General features: G+C 38.0%; 2 protein-coding genes and 1 pseudogene across 2 annotated transcripts; 2 read left to right on the plus strand and 1 right to left on the minus strand.

Moving 5' to 3' along the window:
• Positions 1–6: 6 nt before the first annotated feature.
• On the minus strand, positions 7–676 carry LOC114749315 (phosphoprotein ECPP44-like; annotated as a pseudogene).
• Positions 677–3,035: 2,359 nt separating this feature from the next.
• On the plus strand, positions 3,036–5,170 carry LOC114749314 (uncharacterized). Its single transcript, XM_028937807.1, has 2 exons — positions 3,036–3,310; positions 4,830–5,170. Exons 1-2 carry the CDS (start codon positions 3,195–3,197, stop codon positions 5,035–5,037), a joined length of 324 nt encoding a protein of 107 aa, XP_028793640.1. The 5' UTR covers positions 3,036–3,194; the 3' UTR covers positions 5,038–5,170.
• A 1,138-nt stretch (positions 5,171–6,308) lies between these two features.
• On the plus strand, positions 6,309–10,171 carry LOC114749310 (ATP-dependent zinc metalloprotease FTSH, chloroplastic). The gene is made up of 5 exons (XM_028937805.1): positions 6,309–7,807; positions 8,741–8,987; positions 9,074–9,257; positions 9,373–9,544; positions 9,656–10,171. The coding sequence occupies exons 1-5, from the start codon at positions 6,476–6,478 to the stop codon at positions 9,875–9,877; spliced, it is 2,157 nt and encodes a 718-aa protein (XP_028793638.1). The 5' UTR covers positions 6,309–6,475; the 3' UTR covers positions 9,878–10,171.
• The last annotated feature ends 10,117 nt before the right edge of the window (positions 10,172–20,288 follow it).

Genomic DNA, 20,288 nt, shown 5'->3' on the forward strand with positions numbered 1-20,288 from the left:
AGAAGATGAAAGAGGCCTCAATCACAACAAGCAGCGCCCTCCTTCTTCTTTGTTTTCGTCTGTCTTAGTGATGACCAGGAAGTTTTTCTTTGATCTTCTCCAAGAAACCCTTTTTTCCCCCTCCTCGCCGGTCGGTGGTTGAGAAGAAGTAGGAGGAGGAGGAGGAGGGACCTCCTCCTGTGTCTTCTCCGCATGCTGACCTGGCAGCTTCTCCTTGATCTTGTCCATCAGCCCCTTCTTCTCCTCCCCCTCAGCTGCCGTTTCCCTGCTTTCTTCTTCTCCTTCTTCTTCTTCCTCTTCACGCCATCTTCTCCTACTTCTTCCTCTTCGCTCGACGACTATACACACACACATATATATAATCAGCTGAGTTAGTTAAGAGTGCTCTCACTACTCAACTTAACGCGAATCATAAAGAAGATCAACATATATACTTACGGAGCTAGATGAGTTGGATCGATGAAGCTTCTCCAACAAACCGGGCTTCTGATCAGACTTCTCTTCCTTTTTCTTCCCAGAAAAATCAAAAAGCCCACGGTCCTGGGTCTCCACCTCAGTCGTCTTCTGCTGATTCTCCTCCGCCATGTTTGAAAGATACTCTCAGGAAGTAGCTTGCCTTGCACTTAGCGGTACTCCAAGTTCGCTCTCTCTATGCAACTGATGATGAACTGGGGGTCCAAGAGGGAGATTTATAGTTCGCAAAACGCGGATACGACGCTGCTCAGATTCAAAAAAATATTTGGTGTAACCGACGTGTCGATTAAGATAAGGGGAAATTAAAGCAGGGATGTTATTATCAAAAAAAAAAAAACCAGGGATGTGATCCCATCACTTTAAACTGTTAAACTAATATTGATCTCACGTTCCGTGCTTCCACTTGGAGTCGCTGTCATTGATGGACACCGCAAATATCGGCTCTGAACAGGCGACGAGTTCCCTGCTGTTGGAAGCAGGTGTACCAATCACGTAAGCTAGTGATCGAGTGCGCTAAAGAAAGATGATGGAGACACATTCCTGTAGCAGAGCCCATGAGGATCTGACACGTTGATGGGTCGGGTACAGTGGGACCTGAATAAGTTGGCCTCGATAGTCTAATAGGATTAAATTTCGAAAGGTCGGTGGTACCTGAAGACACGTGGCAGAGCGCGGAAGGCTGAGAGACGAGGAGTTTTCGAGAGTTATGTTGGTGACGGTGGGCCTCGGTTGGCCTTTTCCCATGGCATGAGTGCATTATTACTCTGAACAAGATCATGGAATTTGAAGCGTTCTGGTGAAGGTTATTCGTATAGGTAAAAAAAACACATAAATACATCTGAATTTTTTTTGATTAAATTTTTATTTGAAACAATCCTATTTAAAATACTAATAAACATTAAATATAAATACCTCTCTCAATAGGATTTAAATCTTGATTCACTAATATTATAAAGGATTAGCTTCTTCTATTAAACCCAACTCCTGGTAGTACATCTGAAATTTTTTATTCAGTATATATAAAATAGAAAATTTTTAACCCCATGGTTCCATATGGGCTTATGACAACGTATCATATTATTTCGTATAAATTCTAAAATTAAAAAAAAATACTTTGTTAGGTGTTGATTTGATTGTTTTTTAACTACATCCATACTACTTCATTTCATTGTTAGTTTTACAGATATTAGTATGTTAATGTAAATGCACTTAAATTAATAGATATAGTCATCGATTAAATAGATAATAATAGTTGGGGAAAAATAGATAATAATAAGTAAAAATCGCAACAAAAAAAAAAGATTTTAAAAGCAGAAAAATTGCAAATAATGTTATAACATAAGAAAATAATTAATGAGCAAATAACAAGTTGTGATGATAAATCTTTGTGTGTGATTTTTTAATTTTTAGGATTTTTTTTACGATTTATTCTAACAATAAAGTATGCTGGCATTCTATTTCCCTGTTTCCGTTGCTTGAGAAACCCAAATGGCCAAATCAGAAACGTCCCTTCTATCTCTCTCTCTCTCTCCCTCCCTATGCACGCACGCATTTATAACTATTCATCCGGTAACTGAAAAAGTATACAATATTAAATACTCATCTGGTTTTTAATATAAGACCTATTTAACTAGTCTGATTAAATCAAAGAAGTTAGATAAATTAATTAATTATAAGAAATATGACATACTTTTTCTAAAACACCATAATCACCTTCCTTAATAACATCTCTTCCTCTTTACTTGATTGTGGTTGAAGAAGTATCCATAGGAATAATTTAAGAAAAATTGATAATTATGAAAAATAAGTATTATATTTAAGACCAAAATTAACTCAATAATTAAGTCTTATATTAAGAAACCGAAAAAGTACATGAAATTTAAGGAAATATCATGTATCTACATGAACTCAAATTTAAAACCTTGTATATTTTTTTGAGCAAATTAAAACCTTGTATTTAACTAATCACAACTTCTTTCATCAGGATTAATACATGTCGGCAATGTCTATTTTACTTTTTTTATGTCATGCTCATAGCATGACTTATAAGAGCCTCTTGTTGGGTCACATGTAACACGAAAGATGTTAGGGAACTAAAAGGCTTAAATTCGATTTGACGTTGTTGAATATCAAATAGGGTAGACGCCTTACAAAATGTTGTTCATTCTCTGCTCAGATCTTCTTCCAGTTATTTCTCATATCTAACTGATGTCTTATTGGCTTCCCACTCTTCAGATAATACGACGTGCACTTTTTTTTTGGGCCAAAAATACGACATGGGCTTTGGGTGCATATTTTTGTTATTTTAATATAATTGATCTTTTTATAAAAAAACAAAAATGAAGTAATAGGCTTCTAATTAAGGGGGCCCAAATCACCACTCAGACTAAACAGGAGACAATCCAATAGCTTTGAGCTGGTCTTTCATAGTTGGGCTACGGGCCGAATCTAAATGGGCCGCGAGGGTGCCTTAGAATGAAATGAACGGGCTGAGAATAATAACCCGAACGCGGGAAAAAGAATAAATTCGGAGAGGAGGAAAGAAAACTAACGAAAATGAATCGGATGCTGCTCTGCTCGAGTCCTCCCCTCATCGAATTTCCAATATTCGCCTTCATGCCTCTGCAGTAGGTCTTCTTCGTCAACATTTTCATTGCACGGCAATAAAAAAGAGACTCTCGGATTTCACAGATTGGGAAAGGAGAGGGCGGGAGGCTACCATGATAACTCGATCGAATCTCGCTGAACAGCTTAGAGAATATCAGATTCGATCCAAGCACGACTGGGCCTCTGTCTCCTTCTTCTCCTCCACTGCTTCAAATTTCTCGACTTCTAGGTATGCCAAACATTGAATTTTATTTTTTTTCTTTCGAAAATCGTGTTTTTTTTTGGGTTTTCCCCCCCTTATTTATCCCGTTTATTACCTGTTTATCGGAAATTGGGAATCATTGCATATTGCCTGGTCCTCTCCTCGTTGGTCATCCGCTGTGAATTGCATGTGTACGCTATTTGATTGAAAATGTTGTTGAATTTGCCATTTTCTTTTCAAATCAAGATTCGTCCAGACTGCCCGGGGCCTTTACTCGTCGATTTAGCTTGCTTCAATGTTTGTTTCACATTTTTTGTGTTTCATTTTGTCATTGTAATTTAGCTAGAGGCTGACATTGATATGACGAGGTAAACGGCATGGCAATAATTTGACGGGCTGGTTGATTGATTTTGGCCAGGTTTATGAATAAGTTCAAATTATCGATATGAAAATGTTCGGGGTAATATATAGAATGCGAAGGAAATATTTGTAGTCTCGGGGAATGAATTTCTCGCCAAGATATGATGCGTTTGTTAAATCAGGATAGATCACTTGATTAATCTGTCAAAACATCTTTTTACGATTTTTTTTTGGGCCAACGAAACCGCTTGTCGACAATAAAAAATTTGCGATCTATTGTTCATTCCTTTTGAAATTTTATCCCTTTATATATCGGACGTTGTGTTGCTGTGAAGAAGATTGTGCTTGTTCAAGGCACTTAACAATATTTGTTAGATTCAATTCTTCATAATAGCAAGTTACTATGCTTAGATTGGAAGGGCATCTATTCGATGATTTTATTAGTTTTGTTAAGCCTATAGGTTCACATATAGTAATCCGCACAAGTTTGTTTGGCCTGAATGGTGCTGCAGATTTGAAGTATAGGAAAGCATGTTTCTCGTTTAGGTAAATTTGGGGTGGGGGCAAAATAATGTTTATTCGCTTAGTAGTTTTGGTTTCGCCCCTCAACCTGCTTTCCTCCTCTTCTTCTGGTGCTCCTCCTCATCCTTTTCATTTTAATACTAGAAGTTAAGGTGAGTTAGGTCCTAGTGGCTTGCCAAGGTTAAGGTAAGCCTCATGGTTCAAATAGCATTTATAGAGGAAGATTCGAATCCAGTTATTTGTGAAATATTAGTCATATTGTTATCAAAGACCACATTTACTAGCAACATATTTGTTCTTTCTCTCTAGAAAAGCCAATTGATTTCACAATTGATCTTTTGGCATACGAATAGCCATAATGGGATAATGATGTTTAATAGGCCTTAAACCACCATTTAATTACCTCAGGCAATTTCAGTTTCAAATCTGATTGACTCAGTCTGACTGGATGGACGATTATTGAGATCAGTGTGATTATTGAGATCAGTGTTATAGTATGAAAATCAACATCCTCATTAATTTATTGGCCAAAAATAATCTCATCAGCTTAGAATCCCTTGTGATTGTCTTAACGCGAAGAATTGCTGTACTTGTGTGAATGTATTTAGGATAACATTTATATGATGATATTGATGCCTTTTGTTCTCTCTCTCTCTTGATGCAGGGTGGATGTTGTGGTCTTTGTAATATGGGAACTTGTCATTTTAGCATTCCTGGTCTTTTCGGCAGTCTCTTTGTACTTTAGGAACGTCCGGCTAGCTTTTATATTAGTCAGCATCACAGTTTTGTTGCTTTTATGCATGAAAATTACAAAGCAAGTAAGATTGGCAAGGAAAAAGAAACGGAGGATGCTTCTTCCGTTGTCCATGTAAAATGGTAACAAGTATTGATCTTTTGCTTATTCTATATACCCATTTCTTTTCCCCCCATCTCTTTCTCTATTGGATTGTGTCGCATCTAGCAAGCTGAGTAAAGCATATAATTTGAGATTTTACCTTAAACCAAGCTTATCAAGTTGACTCGTGACATGGGAGAAGTGTGTGTGGTGTTTCTTATCTGCTGTTTGGCGTTGACGGTTGTCTTAGGGAACGAATTGAAAACATCTTAAGAATCCTGGGTAGTCGCTGACAGCGGATCACTTTACTTCTCCGCGCTGTTTGCGCCAGATGCACCCATTACCCTCAAACTCTGTACGTCTGAAATTAGTGTGCAGAAAAATCTTATTTATCGATTTTAGTTTTCTACCCGTAACATTTGATAGTGGAAATAGCATCAGGGGAAACACTGTCCTGATATTAAATACTTTTTATACTGTTAAATATAGAAATTTAAATTAATTATCTGTCAGTTATTTGTAAAATATGTGTTAATTTTTTAATAATATCTTTTAATTATTTGTATTAAAAATTACATCGTGATAAAAAATTCTTTCTGATATATATTATCAATAGGAATAATTTGAAAAGAAAATTATAAATTTAGGAGATTACTAAATTGGAGTTTTGCATTTAATTGCAAAACAAATTCCTCAACAATTTCCTAACTTTAGGGTTAGAGAAAGTACTTCGACTGCAAATGAAGGTTAGCCTTGGATGTCCTTCCTACGAGACGTCGATAGAAATGGAACATTGCCAAATCCTTAAATTAAATGATGCTAATGTTAATGGCATCGTCCCAGAGGTAATGTTGAAATGGGGAAAACGGAAGCCAACTGGTACACTTATCCATAAGTAACGCTCAAATTCGGTCCCAAGCCCCACCATCAAATCGGCTTGAATTCACAATAACACCTCTTTTGGGGAACAACACAATATTCTTGGTTCTTGATTATGCAATGGAACTTATTTTGGGCCGAACGACAGCTCAAATTTCTTTGCCCACTTTAGCATTGGGCAAAAAACATTTTGTGTATACCCGGCCCGGGTAAGGGAGGCTTAAAATGAAAATAATTGTGGAATATTTGGAAGCAGCGTAAAATAAATGGATCCAATCTATGCCACGTAGAAGATATAAAACACCGCCCAAATTCATGGCACGGCTTCATCCAAGCTTGAATCAAAGACAATCTTGTATTTCTCATTAGACGCTCCGAAGGTACATACTTGTTCTCTCAAGTTACCAGTAGACGCCTAGACGGAAGCCATGCGGGGCTTTTATCCTCGGCCTTAGGATTTCTTGGGTTATTATATATCTGTTTTAGTCACCATCGTTTTGTGGCGCAGACCCCCGACTCTGTTTCCAGATAGAAGGATATTATTTTGAGAGCTCGAACTCAGCACATAGTGTGGAGAGAAGGAGCGAGCCATAATCATGGCTTTTACCACCAATTCTCTCCTTTCTTCTCCCTTTCTTGGGAGCCAGGTCCTATTATCGCCCCCCACCCCAAAAACAAGCAAATCATCTGTTCCTCTTCCGCTTTTCTTCAAGAGAAGGATTTTGAACTCCCAAAACAGTTTTAGCAGGAAGCGTGATTCTAAACATTTGAATTTGAAATCCTTACCTTCCCAAGCTTCTTTAGCTGCTCTAATCTTCTCCTCTGTTACCCCTCAAGCTCTAGCTGCTGACGCCGACAATCTCAACCCTCCTCCGGCACCTCCTGTAATTGAGGCACAACCCACCAAACCAAACTCTTCCAATTCCTCCCCTTTTGCTCAAAATCTTCTTCTTACGGCCCCCAAACCTCAATCTCAAGCCTCTTCAGATCTCCCGGAAGGTAGCCAATGGCGTTACAGCGAGTTCTTGAGTGCCGTCAAGAAGGGCAAGGTCGAGAGAGTCAGGTTCAGCAAAGATGGTTCTGCCCTTCAACTCACCGCCGTCGATGGCCGCCGCGCCACCGTCATCGTACCCAATGACCCGGACCTCATCGATATTCTAGCCATGAATGGTGTCGATATTTCTGTCTCCGAAGGTGATTCGGGTAATGGGCTGTTTAATTTCATTGGCAATTTGTTGTTCCCATTCCTTGCATTTGCTGGGCTGTTCTTACTCTTTCGCCGAGCACAAGGAGGACCTGGTGGTCCTGGTGGTCTCGGTGGACCCATGGATTTTGGGCGATCAAAGTCCAAATTCCAGGAAGTTCCAGAAACCGGTGTGACCTTCGCTGATGTTGCCGGAGCTGACCAAGCAAAATTGGAGTTGCAGGAGGTTGTTGATTTTCTGAAAAACCCTGATAAGTACACTGCCCTCGGAGCTAAGATTCCCAAAGGATGCCTTCTAGTTGGACCACCCGGGACTGGAAAAACCCTTTTGGCTAGAGCAGTCGCCGGCGAGGCTGGGGTGCCATTCTTTTCTTGTGCAGCTTCAGAATTTGTCGAATTGTTTGTCGGAGTTGGTGCATCTAGAGTGCGAGATTTGTTTGAGAAGGCGAAGTCCAAGGCACCATGCATTGTATTTATTGATGAAATTGATGCTGTGGGGAGGCAGAGAGGGGCTGGTCTGGGAGGTGGGAATGATGAGAGGGAGCAAACAATTAATCAGTTATTGACAGAAATGGATGGATTTTCTGGTAATTCAGGTGTCATAGTTTTGGCTGCAACAAACAGACCAGACGTTCTTGATTCAGCATTGCTAAGGCCTGGAAGGTTTGATAGGCAAGTGACTGTGGACAGACCCGACGTTGCGGGTAGAGTTAAAATCCTTCAGGTGAGCTCCTTTTTAATAAAATATGCTAAACAGGAAGCTTGAGGATTATTGATTCAGTTAGTCTAATAGGTAAAAGTAGAGCTCGAAGTCACTAGAAGTAACTAAACCGAACTGAACACATAAATTATCTAACCGTATATCATACTAACAACTATACATGTTTAGTTAGAATAAATTCTGTCCCTCCTTTAATGCCTTTTGCAGCCCAATGCTTTTGTTGCAATGTTGGAATCTTCGATAATATGTCATGAATTAAGTGCTAGTTTTGATTTCCATCCATAGTATCTAGTAGGGTGATGGAGTTCAAACGACATGACTATCTTTATGTTGTGTATCAATGTACTTCATACCTTGCAAGTTTTGGAGCACAGTGGTGCAGTCCTTAAGTTTGGGACTTGGATTCTCTTCACTACCCTTCTCATCCTCTTCCCCTCCATTACCCTCCTTTTCCCTTTACAGTCATTGGATCAAAACTCCAATGGTCAGATTTAATATTTTATAACATTTTATAAAAATAAATATTATTATAAAAAATAGATAAATAAATTTAAACTATTAAAATCTAATCTTAATAGTTCATAGCTATAGACTATTATTATAGAGCAAATTTTTTTTAATTTTTTTAATTACAGTTGTGAACTATTCAGATCAGATTTTAACAGTTTAAATTTATTTATTTTTTTAATAACATTATTTTTATAAGATGTTAAATCTGAACCATTGGAATTTTGATCTAATGGTTGTGAAGAGAAATGGAGGGTAGTGGAGGGGAAGAGAATGGGAAGGGTAGTGGAGAGAATCCAAATCCGTAAGTTTGAGCGTGAATGTGATATGCAGGCCTTGTTTAAAATCCACGTTTGGTTGGAGGGGTCTAAAGAGTATGCAACTCTAATTGCTGTACCTAAATTAATCGCCCTTCTCTCTCTTTGTTAGGTGCATTCTAGAGGAAAAGCTCTTGCAAAGGATGTTGACTTTGAAAAAATTGCCAGAAGAACCCCAGGATTCACAGGGGCTGATCTACAGAATTTAATGAATGAAGCAGCTATTCTTGCTGCTCGGCGAGACCTCAAGGAAATAAGCAAAGATGAGATATCTGACGCACTTGAAAGGATCATTGCTGGACCAGAGAAGAAAAATGCTGTTGTCTCAGATGAGAAGAAAAAACTAGTAGCTTACCATGGTATATATATAGGTGTTCAGTATGCTTGAGCTTCCTAGTTGCTCATTCTCAATTCCTTAACCATTAGTTTGTGCTTTTATTTTCAGAGGCTGGCCACGCCCTAGTTGGTGCTTTGATGCCTGAATATGACCCTGTGGCCAAAATATCTATTATTCCTCGTGGCCAAGCTGGTGGGCTCACATTTTTTGCTCCCAGCGAAGAGAGGCTTGAGTCTGGACTGTACAGTAGAAGCTACTTGGAAAATCAAATGGCAGTTGCTCTGGGTGGAAGGTCAGTGGACTATGCATTCATCACTGATGGATCTTTGTGTTAATATTATAGTGTGTTGCTTCCATCGGAAGTTCGAATATTTTTGCTGGACATTGCTTTTGTTGTGCCAATGCAGGGTTGCTGAAGAGGTAATATTTGGAGAGGAGAATGTTACAACCGGAGCATCAAACGACTTCATGCAAGTTTCGAGGGTTGCGAGACAGATGGTTGAGAGGTTCGGGTTCAGCAAAAAGATAGGTCAAGTTGCCATTGGAGGACCTGGCGGAAACCCATTTTTGGGCCAACAGGTGTTATTCTAATTTTAAAGTTGATCACACACGGTCATCGTCCATCTAACTTATCATCTAATTTCAACTTGGGCACTAATTTCTGAGGGCATACCCGCCTTTTGCATGCAGATGTCAACCCAGAAAGATTACTCAATGGCTACTGCAGATATTGTGGACGCAGAGGTGAGGGAGCTGGTGGAGAGAGCCTATGCAAGGGCAAAGCAAATCATCACAACACACAGTGACATCCTTCACAAGCTTGCTCAGCTTCTCATCGAGAAAGAAACTGTGGATGGTGAAGAGTTCATGAGTCTGTTCATTGACGGAAAAGCTGAATTATATGTTGCATAAATATGTATATACCTAAACTTAGCCATGTTTGTTCCATGACCATAAGGTTAGCAGATACTTGTACACACTAAGAGTCAATTCAATTTTCCACCATAGTTGAACGAAAGAAAGGTAAAAAGGTTGGGAAACATTACATTAGCTCTTGTAATTAGATTTCGGTGGCGCCTCCTTTTTTTATACTCCTGGAAAGTTTACAGAATGTTAATTCTGGGACATTTAGCGGGGAAGTGGAATGGATGAGCAAGAAAAACATGCCTTTTCACAGAAGTTTAATGTCAAAATGTATTCCTTGTAGGTTCATTTCTCTGAGTTGTCTGGCTTAATAGGATTATAAACGATAGTTGTTTCCTTTTTCGGTGCAAGCAACAGTTTACCACGCAAAAAAGTTTTATAGGAGTCAGTTTCGTTGGGCAAAAAGGAAGTCAGAATGCATGTTTATTAGAGAACTCGGACGGCATGGACGGCATGAAGGGGGTGTTTGAAAGCACCTAAAAGTTCTTCTTAAAAGTACTTTTCAGTAAAATGAGATAAACTCGTCTACATATTTACTTTGTATACTGTAAAAATATTTTTAAAATCATGATTTGGTTTCTATCCAAACACCCCTGAAATCATCATTTCTCATATACTCTTAATGAGTCACAAAATTTGCCATCCCATGCGTAATCATCAAGCAACTTCAAATTAAATTACTGAAGAACGTTGCCTTTTTCACGTTATAACTCTGAATCCGGACTACAAACATTAAATTCAAGTTGTCTTCGGTTGCCTTATCTTATTTTCTTCTTTTCTAGCTGGTACTGGAAAACACGGAACCCTCAGGTTTATGCCGATAGGCCCAAAACATAACCAAGTGGACCAGAAACGCCCTCTACTGTTGAAGAGCGGCCTTCATTGCAGAAATAATTTCATACTTTCATTTTTTTTTCCGACCCAGGTTTTTCATAAGAAGTATGCAACGCTTCGAAGCAATTTATACAGTATTTGACCCGAAATAGAAGAACTGTATCTCTGGCAACTCCTAGGCCCATATGTCATTACTTTATTCAAACACAGGAAATGCAGAGTCAATGATGACGAACAATGAAAGGGTGCAGCTTGTATGAAAACAGGAGATATTATCAAATTAATAAACGAGAACTGCATCGTTGGACACGCCTAAATACTCAATAAAAATTGCCAGCATTCCATGTAAGTGACATTATTTGGTTGAAGTCAATGATTCATGAATCAATACTAAGGAAATGACAAAAAAATGTAGGGTGACGTGCCTACAAATTGGAATACAATGTGGTTCTGTTCATTCCTTTTACTGCATTCTAGCGTTCTTAACAGGGAATTTTCATCAAACCTGTGATATTTCCAAATACTTTCATGGACCAAACAGTAAAAGCATAATTATTGAACCCAAAACCGGCAGTTTTGTCTAACAAGCCATGTGCCGTGATTATCTTCAGCTGGGGCAAACCTATGCCTTTTCACTTTTCTGGGCAATTATGCTTCATAGGGACGCTACATCTGGACAGTCCTCGGAGACGTGGCGGTCATCATTAGGTGCTTTCAAGTTCCATTGATTATGCGTAAGATTAACCCGTTCCCTATTCAGGATAAGTGAATAGAGGCTGGGGTGGTCAATCGAAAGAACATGGGGTCCAATATATAAACGACACCAATCCAACTCCATAAAACGACACGTGTTCCATGGTATACTGGCGTGGCCTCATCATATGCAGCCACGCAAACTGACGAGACACTGATCAAAACAAACACGCAGGGGCTGCTATGTATACATGTATATATATACAGAAAGTGGCTTCGATCTACGTTACAAGAAGATCCAACATTTTAGTTGAAGAAATTAAACCAGAGGTAGGTAGAAGAAGAAAGTGAATATGGAACAAGGGTCGAGGACAGAAGCATTTAGGAAGGAAGGAGAGAAGAAACTTGGGGAAGGACCTCAAATATCGAAAATGGAAGCAGTAACAGTGGAAGCGTATGGAGGAGGACTGTACGGCAGAGATGACAGAGAAGAAGGTCATCAAGAACAGTTGGAGAAGAAGGCACCGGCAAGTGATACACAGAGTGCAGATGGCTCTGTGGAACGCACTCGTCTTCCCCTCAACCATCATTCTCCGCCTTCCACTGGTGATCGAGATTTAGACATAACTGGCCAATCTTACATCCAGTAGTAGTAGATCTCTCTCATTTTACCACCCTTTTTAGTTTTGACCTTTTTGTTATGGCTCTCCTCAGAGTTATTGTATATTGTATATGTTATTTGTTTGTCCTAGTTTAGTTACCGCTCAGAGTTACGTTATATTTAAGTGTCTTCAAAAAGAAAACAAACTTGAACAGGGAAAAGACCATGTCTTCGAAGGAAGATGACAGAAAATGACTGTTAAATTTGAAAATCACCAAACAATTGTGTGAACATAGAAAATTCCCTTTCGGTCAGATATAACTAAGTGGAAATTTCGTGTAGAATGACACTTCTTTTCTCACTCAAGTGAATATTTTGGAATTTTTCGAAGTCGGTAATTACTTTTCTGCACCGAGCACGTGTGTCGGCGCGTGTGTATTTTGTTGCCAACGGATATAAAGTCATGGAGGTTTGAAAATATATTCCTCCAGTCCTAAATGTATAAAGATTTTACATTTAGCACCGGAGGAGTATATTTTCAAACCTTCATGTTTTTATTTCTGTAGGAACAAGTATCTTTTATCAGAGATAATTCAAATCTTAATTCATCGTAAACAGCTAACCTCTTATGCTGGATATAACCTGTTATGGTTCAAGCCTCCCTGTTAATTTCCTTTGTAGGTGGCTAAAACAGGTCTTACATCAATTTCTCAAAAGTGGCCCCTTTGGTCTAAAGGCTGGCTTGGCCCCCGCATCTATCCAAAATGTGAAGCTTCTCACCGACATACTATGACGACTACTAGGCACCAGCATGACCCAATGGGTCCCTCCGCCTTCTTAACCTTGGAGTTGGAGGCCTATATTTGTACCCTCCGTTTTCCCATCCCCAAAAATAAAGCAAGAAAAGAAAAGGAGAAAGCTCGTGACGGTTTTTCTTTTCAATTAAAAAAACTATGTCTGAAAACAAAACAAAAAATTTAATTTTTTTCAAAAGCCACAAAAAAAAAAGCAAACTGTTACATTTTTTTATCCTTTATTTCACCACTTCAAATACTCAAACAAAGTTTGTTGATTTTTTTTCAATGCCTGTTCTAAAAAAAATTATTATGTAGAATTATTTTCGGAATATAAGAAAGAGATCATAGACCTTTTGAAAAAGAAAAAAGATATACACCACCTTTATTGTTGGCCAACTAACGATGGACACAACATGAAAGCACTGTGTTCAGAATCTTATCTGTTAATATTGAAATGCCTGAAATATCAACTTTTCCTTTTTCTGTTTTGAGTGCTGGGGCAGGCGAAACGGCGATCATAAATACGTGGGACCATCTCGGCATTTCACCAATATCTCGATTAATATCCCAATTTGGCCTCCTCTCTCAAGTCTGAACAAAACAAACTGTTCCACTCTTAATCTATATATGATAACAAACCAGGCTTCAATTGTCCTGGTTTTGAATAGGATTGGTAATATAAGTCATTTTGCGATTGTTGGTTGGTTCATGACGGGTTAAACTAAAAAAACTCAGTCAACCTTAATTTGTCAACACTTTTTTTTTCTTTTTTTTTTAATTTTTTTTATATGATATCTAAAAATAATAATAGATTTTTTGTTTTCTCTTGAAATATTTGATTAAAAGTACCAAATAAATTTTATAAAAATTTTAAAAAATTTTTTAGATATGATATAATAGATAATAATATAATTATAATCATTAAAAAAATTTAAAAAAATTAAATAAAAAATAAATGTGAGTGAGCTTTTAGGTCGGCGGGCTAACCCACGACGGGTTGTGAGCCTGACACTACAGGTTAAAAAGCTCGTTTACTAGCAGACTAGTTTTTGACCAGTTCTAACTGGCTATTTTTGATGAGTTGACAGGCTAGACCCGTAAATACAACTTGTATTACCAATTCTAGTCCTAAGCAACTTTTCTCGGTTTTAAATTCTTCATCGAAATCTGTACTTCAAAACTTGTTTCTAGTTAACGCTTTAAAGCATCGCACTGTGTGAAATTAAAATATTTTGTACTGTATAGTTATTATTTGCACTGAGTTTCATAAAAATTCTGTCCCTTCACTCAATTTTGTTAAAAAAATTTGTGCTGATATTTTTTTCTTGGAGGAAGAAAAGGGCCGTCTAGTTAGAATTTCTTTCGATTACTCAATATTTAATATTTCGTAAATCTCATTATTAAATAATAAGGGGAAAAAAGAGAGCTGAAAAGGTAACTCAAAGATGAAAAATATTAAAGAGGAGATAACGTGAGGGGATATAATTGCAGCTTTGAAAAGGAGAATTCAAAGCTGAAACCGAAAGGAAGGGAGGGCTGGAAAACCCCACAACGAAAGGAGGATTACACATGCACAGCGAATTTCGGAGTGATTCCAGATTCCACATTGTGACCCTACTCCAAAGCAATACAATGACATTGAAGACAATAACACTTGGGGAGTTCAAGATTTTGGAGAATTTCTTTTTAAAAAATTTAAACCTTATCACTTATAAATATGTTACACATAAAATTATGATCATATTTTATCAAGAAGTCGAGAGACATTTTCTTTAAAAGTGTGTGGACTACTTTTGAAAAAATCAGTAAAAAGTTTCTATTTAAAAATTGTATTGAGTAGAATGACTAAAAGATATAAAATTCTTTAGAACTATGCATAAATAAAATTTTTGACTGGGCACTTTTTACCCATTTTTTCAATATTACATGAAAATTTTTAATTAATAATTCTTGGCAGTTAAGAACAGTTATAATCTGCAAGTATCTTGTGATAGAAAATCGATACAGAGCAAACCTGATGATGGCTTTATTTTGTGCCCTTAGTACGTGAAGTAGTCTTAACGCCTCAAAAATACACAACATGAATTCCTGCGCACAGTTTCACAGTTTGAGAACTATCCTGAATAGCTCAAGAATAACGCCAGACGTTAAGAGTTTTTTACTTTCTATATAAATTATACTAGCTTCGATTCATAATATAGGATCTCGTTTGATTTTTATTTTGATCTTAAATATAAGACCCCAATCCATTTTGTCTATAATATTTATGTATTTTTTTTCAAGATAGTCATTCTAACAATAGTAATTCTAACTAATACACTTGATTAATAAGGATATTTTAGGAAAGACAACACACAAATAACTAATTTAACTTTTTTCATTAATTTTCTTAAATTAGTCAACTAACTCTTATAATTAGGATCGGAGGTAGAATAAAACAAGAAAATTTTTTTAACCCTAATGATGCTAATGTTCTTATATAATTATTATAAAGTCTACCCACTCTCATTTTATATTATTTATCCCTGGCTACTTGCTAACCAGTTGGTAGAGACATATTAATGAGGCCAAGTCAACGACAAGGAGACGCGTCAACTAATTTGCAACCACCGATGGATGAGACGAGAGGGATGGGGAGGGTGAGGCTTCACTCGTATTGCAGTGAATCTCTGCCGTATCACACTGCCTTTTTTTTTCTTTTCTTTTTTTGTAAAAATAGTAAGAATGTTACAGTGCCCTTGTTACATGCCAATTCTTTTTCAAAGTCTTTTATGATTCCACGCAATTCCACATACGATCTTATTTCTTACGTCCAAGATTCCTCCAGTACTCTGGTTTGATCAACTTTAATTATTATTATTATTATTAATTAGGAGCTGGCTTGTCCCACTTCAACGTAGCTGATCCATATCAAGTGAGGTGTAAAATATGTTTTGGCTCCATTAAAATTTAGTCCAATTGCTCATTAATTAGCTGACAGTATCTCATAACAACGTAAATTTAACTTTCATGATTTGTTGGATTTATTTGTAAATATGCTCTCCATATCCTCACTCTTTAGATTTTACAAAGCATCAATCAGGTCGTTTTCACTTTTCATACCGACAACTTCCTTCGACCTGATGATTATGATGTTAACTCATAACTGAGATGCACTGTTTCGGAAAATACCACTATTACGAGCAGATCCGACAATTAGATAAACTATTCAAGGAAAAATAAATCTAAGTATTAATCTCCAACTCTGAATTTAATGATTCGAAATGAAAAATTACAACTCATAACCCATCAAGCATTACATAAAGTCAACATTGGACTCCTCTTAAACCAGCTCATCCTGCTTGCTGGATCTCAGAATGAATAACTCTTTCGTCGTTTACCTGTTCTTTTATTGGCCATGTGCGCCGCCATCTTTCCCCAAACGAATAAAATGTTTCAACCAGATAACCCTTTGGTCAATTTACCAAAAAAAAAACAGAACTCGAGGACTCAATAAAACAAGGTTACCCCTTTGTGACAATAGAGGTGTTTTTTTTTTTTGACCAAAAAACGAGAGCCCATTTTATTAATAACCAAACAAGCAACAATACACACACTAATAGCCGAAGCCAAAAGAAAAAACACTCAAAAGGCCTAAGCATACAACCTACAAAAACACACACCTCACAAAAGAAAATACAGCCACCAATCAGAAAAGAAAATAACTAGAACTACCAGCAAAATCAACCAACACCGCATCTATCCTCTTCCGCAGCCAGAACCACAATACCAGACTCGCACCTTCCAGTAACCACCCGAGCATCATTCTCTAGAATGCTCAGTAAAGGGAGTGATGGTGAAAACACCCATCCAATAGGACACACACCCTTGCAACAAGACACAGCTAACCAATCAGCTGCCATATTCCCCTTTCTAGGAACCAGGGAGACCTCCACTTCTAACAAGTCAGATAGAGACACTAAGACTTCCGAAAGATCCCATCTTCCTCTCCAATCTGAACTATCTACAGACTGGTTTTTACAACACCAGAACAAATTACTACAATCAACTTCAATCTGAGCCTTCAAAATACCAAGCTCCTTAATTAAGGAGATTGCTTTTTTTACTGCTAATATCTCAGAGACTTCTGCATTAACAGGTTTGATCTTATCACAGAATCCCCAAAGGAACTCCCCAACATCATTTCTGCAGATAATCCCCACAGCCGCATCAGTACCATTAAATGCACCATCACAGTTAATTTTCACAAAGCCCAATCTTGGAGGAGACCATCCTTTAACTTTTTCAACTTCAGTTTTCTTCTCTTCACCCCATTTCCTGGCCAACCAGAATTCATTCACAGCCTTACCTGCTTCATTTATTACCTTCAGAGGATCAGGTTCCTTCTGTTCAAAGATGAATCTGTTCCTTTCTTTCCATATCAGCCAAGTTAACCAAGCTATATAAGCTAGTTGGTGATCATCCAGTCTACTATTAACAGTCAACATCTCGGCCCACCAATCTTCAATTCTGCAGATGCTGCTTTCATCTATTTTAAGTGCCAAATTACATCCAAACCACACGCACCTTGTCCAAGTACAGAAAAACAACATGTGCTCCACCGTTTCTGGTTCTTTCCCACATACTGAACACACTTCAGTTTTGCTACATTTCCTTTTATAAAGAGAAGCAGATACTGGAATAGCTTGAGCAATACACCTCCAAACGAAATGCTGAATTTTAGGCAGAGTCTTAAGTTTCCATACCTTCTTCCACATTTCATCAGGTATAATTCTGGAGGAGCCCGCCTTATTAGTTACAACCTTCCCTTCATTCTTAGTACAATGATAGCCCTTCTTGACTGTATAAGCTCCATTTTTTGCTACTTCCCACACAACTTCGTCTTTCCTGCTACAATCATTCAGAGGTGTATGTTCAACCAAATTTAAAATTTCATCAGGAAGGATTTCTCTCAATTTTTCAACTCTCCAAGAGCCATTTGAAATCAGATCAGCTACCCGGCAGTTCTTCATCTCCTCTGGAACACTACAGATTTGGGCCAAACTGCTCTCTAACCCTTCTACCCACCTGTCATTCCAAATGTTAATCTCAGCACCATTTCCAATCTTCCACCATAAATGTTTCTTCAAGCACTCCCTTCCTTCTAAAATACTACTCCAGGCCCAAGAGGCTCTACTCCCCTTTTTTGCTTCTGAAAAGGTAGAATTAGGAAAATAAATTCCCTTCAGAACCTGAACCCACATACTCTCAGGGTGGTTCAAAATCCTCCAAGCAGTCTTGGCTAACAAAGCATCATTCATGACTTCGAAATCCCTGAATCCCATTCCTCCTACACTTTTAGACTTAGTTAGAGACTTCCAAGCCTTCCAGTGTACCTTCCTTTCCTCACCACCCCCATTCCACCAAAAACTTGATACAATGCTATCTAGCTCTTTGCAAGACTTCCTCGGGAATTTGAACATATTCATAGGGAAGATTGGTATAGCACTAATAACAGCCTTAATCATCACCTCTCTTCCTGCATGAGAGAGCAACTTTCCACTCCAACCTTTCACTTTTTTCCCCACCCTCTCTTTGATGTATGCCAAAGCTTGGTGCTTTGTTTTTCCCCACAAGTTCGGGATCCCCAGGTACTTTCCTGGTTCCACCAGGTCAATAACACCTAAGATTACACACACCTTTTCTTTAATGTTTACAGGAGTGTTCCTGGAGAAGAAAATTCCAGATTTTGACAGATTAGCTTGCTGTCCAGATGCCATACAATAATCTTTGAGCACTTCGGCCAGCACTCTACAATTACTTTCACTAGCATTCATGAAGAACAGGACATCATCAGCAAAGAAGCTATGAGTTATCATTGGGCAATTATTAGTGATTTTAATCCCTCTAATCATTCTTCTATCAGTACATTGGCTAATCATTTTGGACATCACCTCAACAACCAAAATGAATAAGTAAGGTGACAAGGGATCACCTTGCCTCAATCCTCTTTGGGGAATCAATTCAGCAACCTTTCTCCCTGATAAACATAAATTCAGTTTCACTGAAGAAATACACTTCATCACTAACTTTACCCATTTCTCAGCAAAACCGAATTTTAACAGGGTAGCTTCCAAGAAATCCCACTCTACTCTATCATATGCTTTGCTCATATCCATTTTTAATGCAAATTCATACTTAGCTGATTTCTTCTTGCATCTAAGATAGTGAAATATTTCATGGGCAACTAGAATATTATCATGAATCATCCTTCCCGGCACAAAAGCACCTTGGCTCTTTGAAATACAAGTGTCTAACCAAGGTTTAATTCTATTGGCTAGCACCTTTGATATCACCTTGTACGCAAAATTACACAAACCGATAGGTCTAAACTGAGTTGCATCTTCAGGTTTATCAATTTTGGGGATGAGGGTGATATTAGTTTCATTCAACTCATCAATATCAATATCACCTTCAAAGAAATCTTTGACCATCTGCCATATTTTCTCTTGAACCACCGCCCAGGAAGCTTGGTAGAACTTTCCACTAAAGCCATCCGGGCCTGGGGCCTTATTCCCTCCCAACTGGAACACTGCTTCTTGTACTTCTGCTCTCGTAACCTGTGCAAGGAGAAAGTTATTAATATTATCTGTCACACAGCAGTCTACAAATTGCAGTACCCTATCAAAATTTCTTTCTCCAGATGTTTTAAACAGGTCTTTGTAGTAGTTCGTAAAGCAAACAGCAATATCTTCTTCCTTTTCTAACCACACCCCATTCTCATCTTTAAGCCTCAGGATTGCATTCTGCTGTCTTCTTTGTATAGTAGCCAGATGAAAAAACCTTGAATTCATATCTCCAGTACATAGCCAAGTGTTTCTTGACCTTTGCCACCAGTAGATCTCTTCCTTCTCCCAAATTCTGTCAATTTCCCTCTCAAGGTTGTTAATTTCTTCAGAAATGGCCTCAGAGAACTCAGCCTGATAGCAATGAGAAACTTTCAGCATCAATTTCTCAATCAGTTTCCTATTATTAGGAAACTCTATCCTGCTCCATTTTATTAATTCCTTTTTGCAATTATTCAGTCTCAATATGACCTCCATCACAGCATCAGATTTCTCAAATTCACCAGAGTTCCATCCTTTTTCAACAGCAGCGGGATAGCCTGGGTGAGTAATCCATTGCTGTTCAAATTTAAAGCATCTTGGCGTTTTATTCTCTTTGCACCAAAGATCTATCAGTAGGGGGGAATGATCAGAGCCGACTGGCTCTAAGTGGAAAACCTGAACCTTATAGAACTGCTCTCTCATCTCAATATTACACAAAGCTCTGTCTATTCTCTCCTTAATATGATCATCATTTCTCCTCTTATTACACCATGTAAAAGATAGACCTTTGAAGCCCAGATCAATCAGCTCACAGTCAGTAATAAATTGTTGGAAGCTTCTTATTTTTCTAGAAACTCGTGGGTTCCCACCGCTTTTTTCCCTTTGAT

The sequence above is a fragment of the Neltuma alba genome, unplaced genomic scaffold, assembly GCF_004799145.2.
Source record: "Neltuma alba isolate B1F8T4 unplaced genomic scaffold, ASM479914v2 tig00006016_pilon, whole genome shotgun sequence".
NCBI lineage: Eukaryota > Viridiplantae > Streptophyta > Magnoliopsida > Fabales > Fabaceae > Neltuma > Neltuma alba.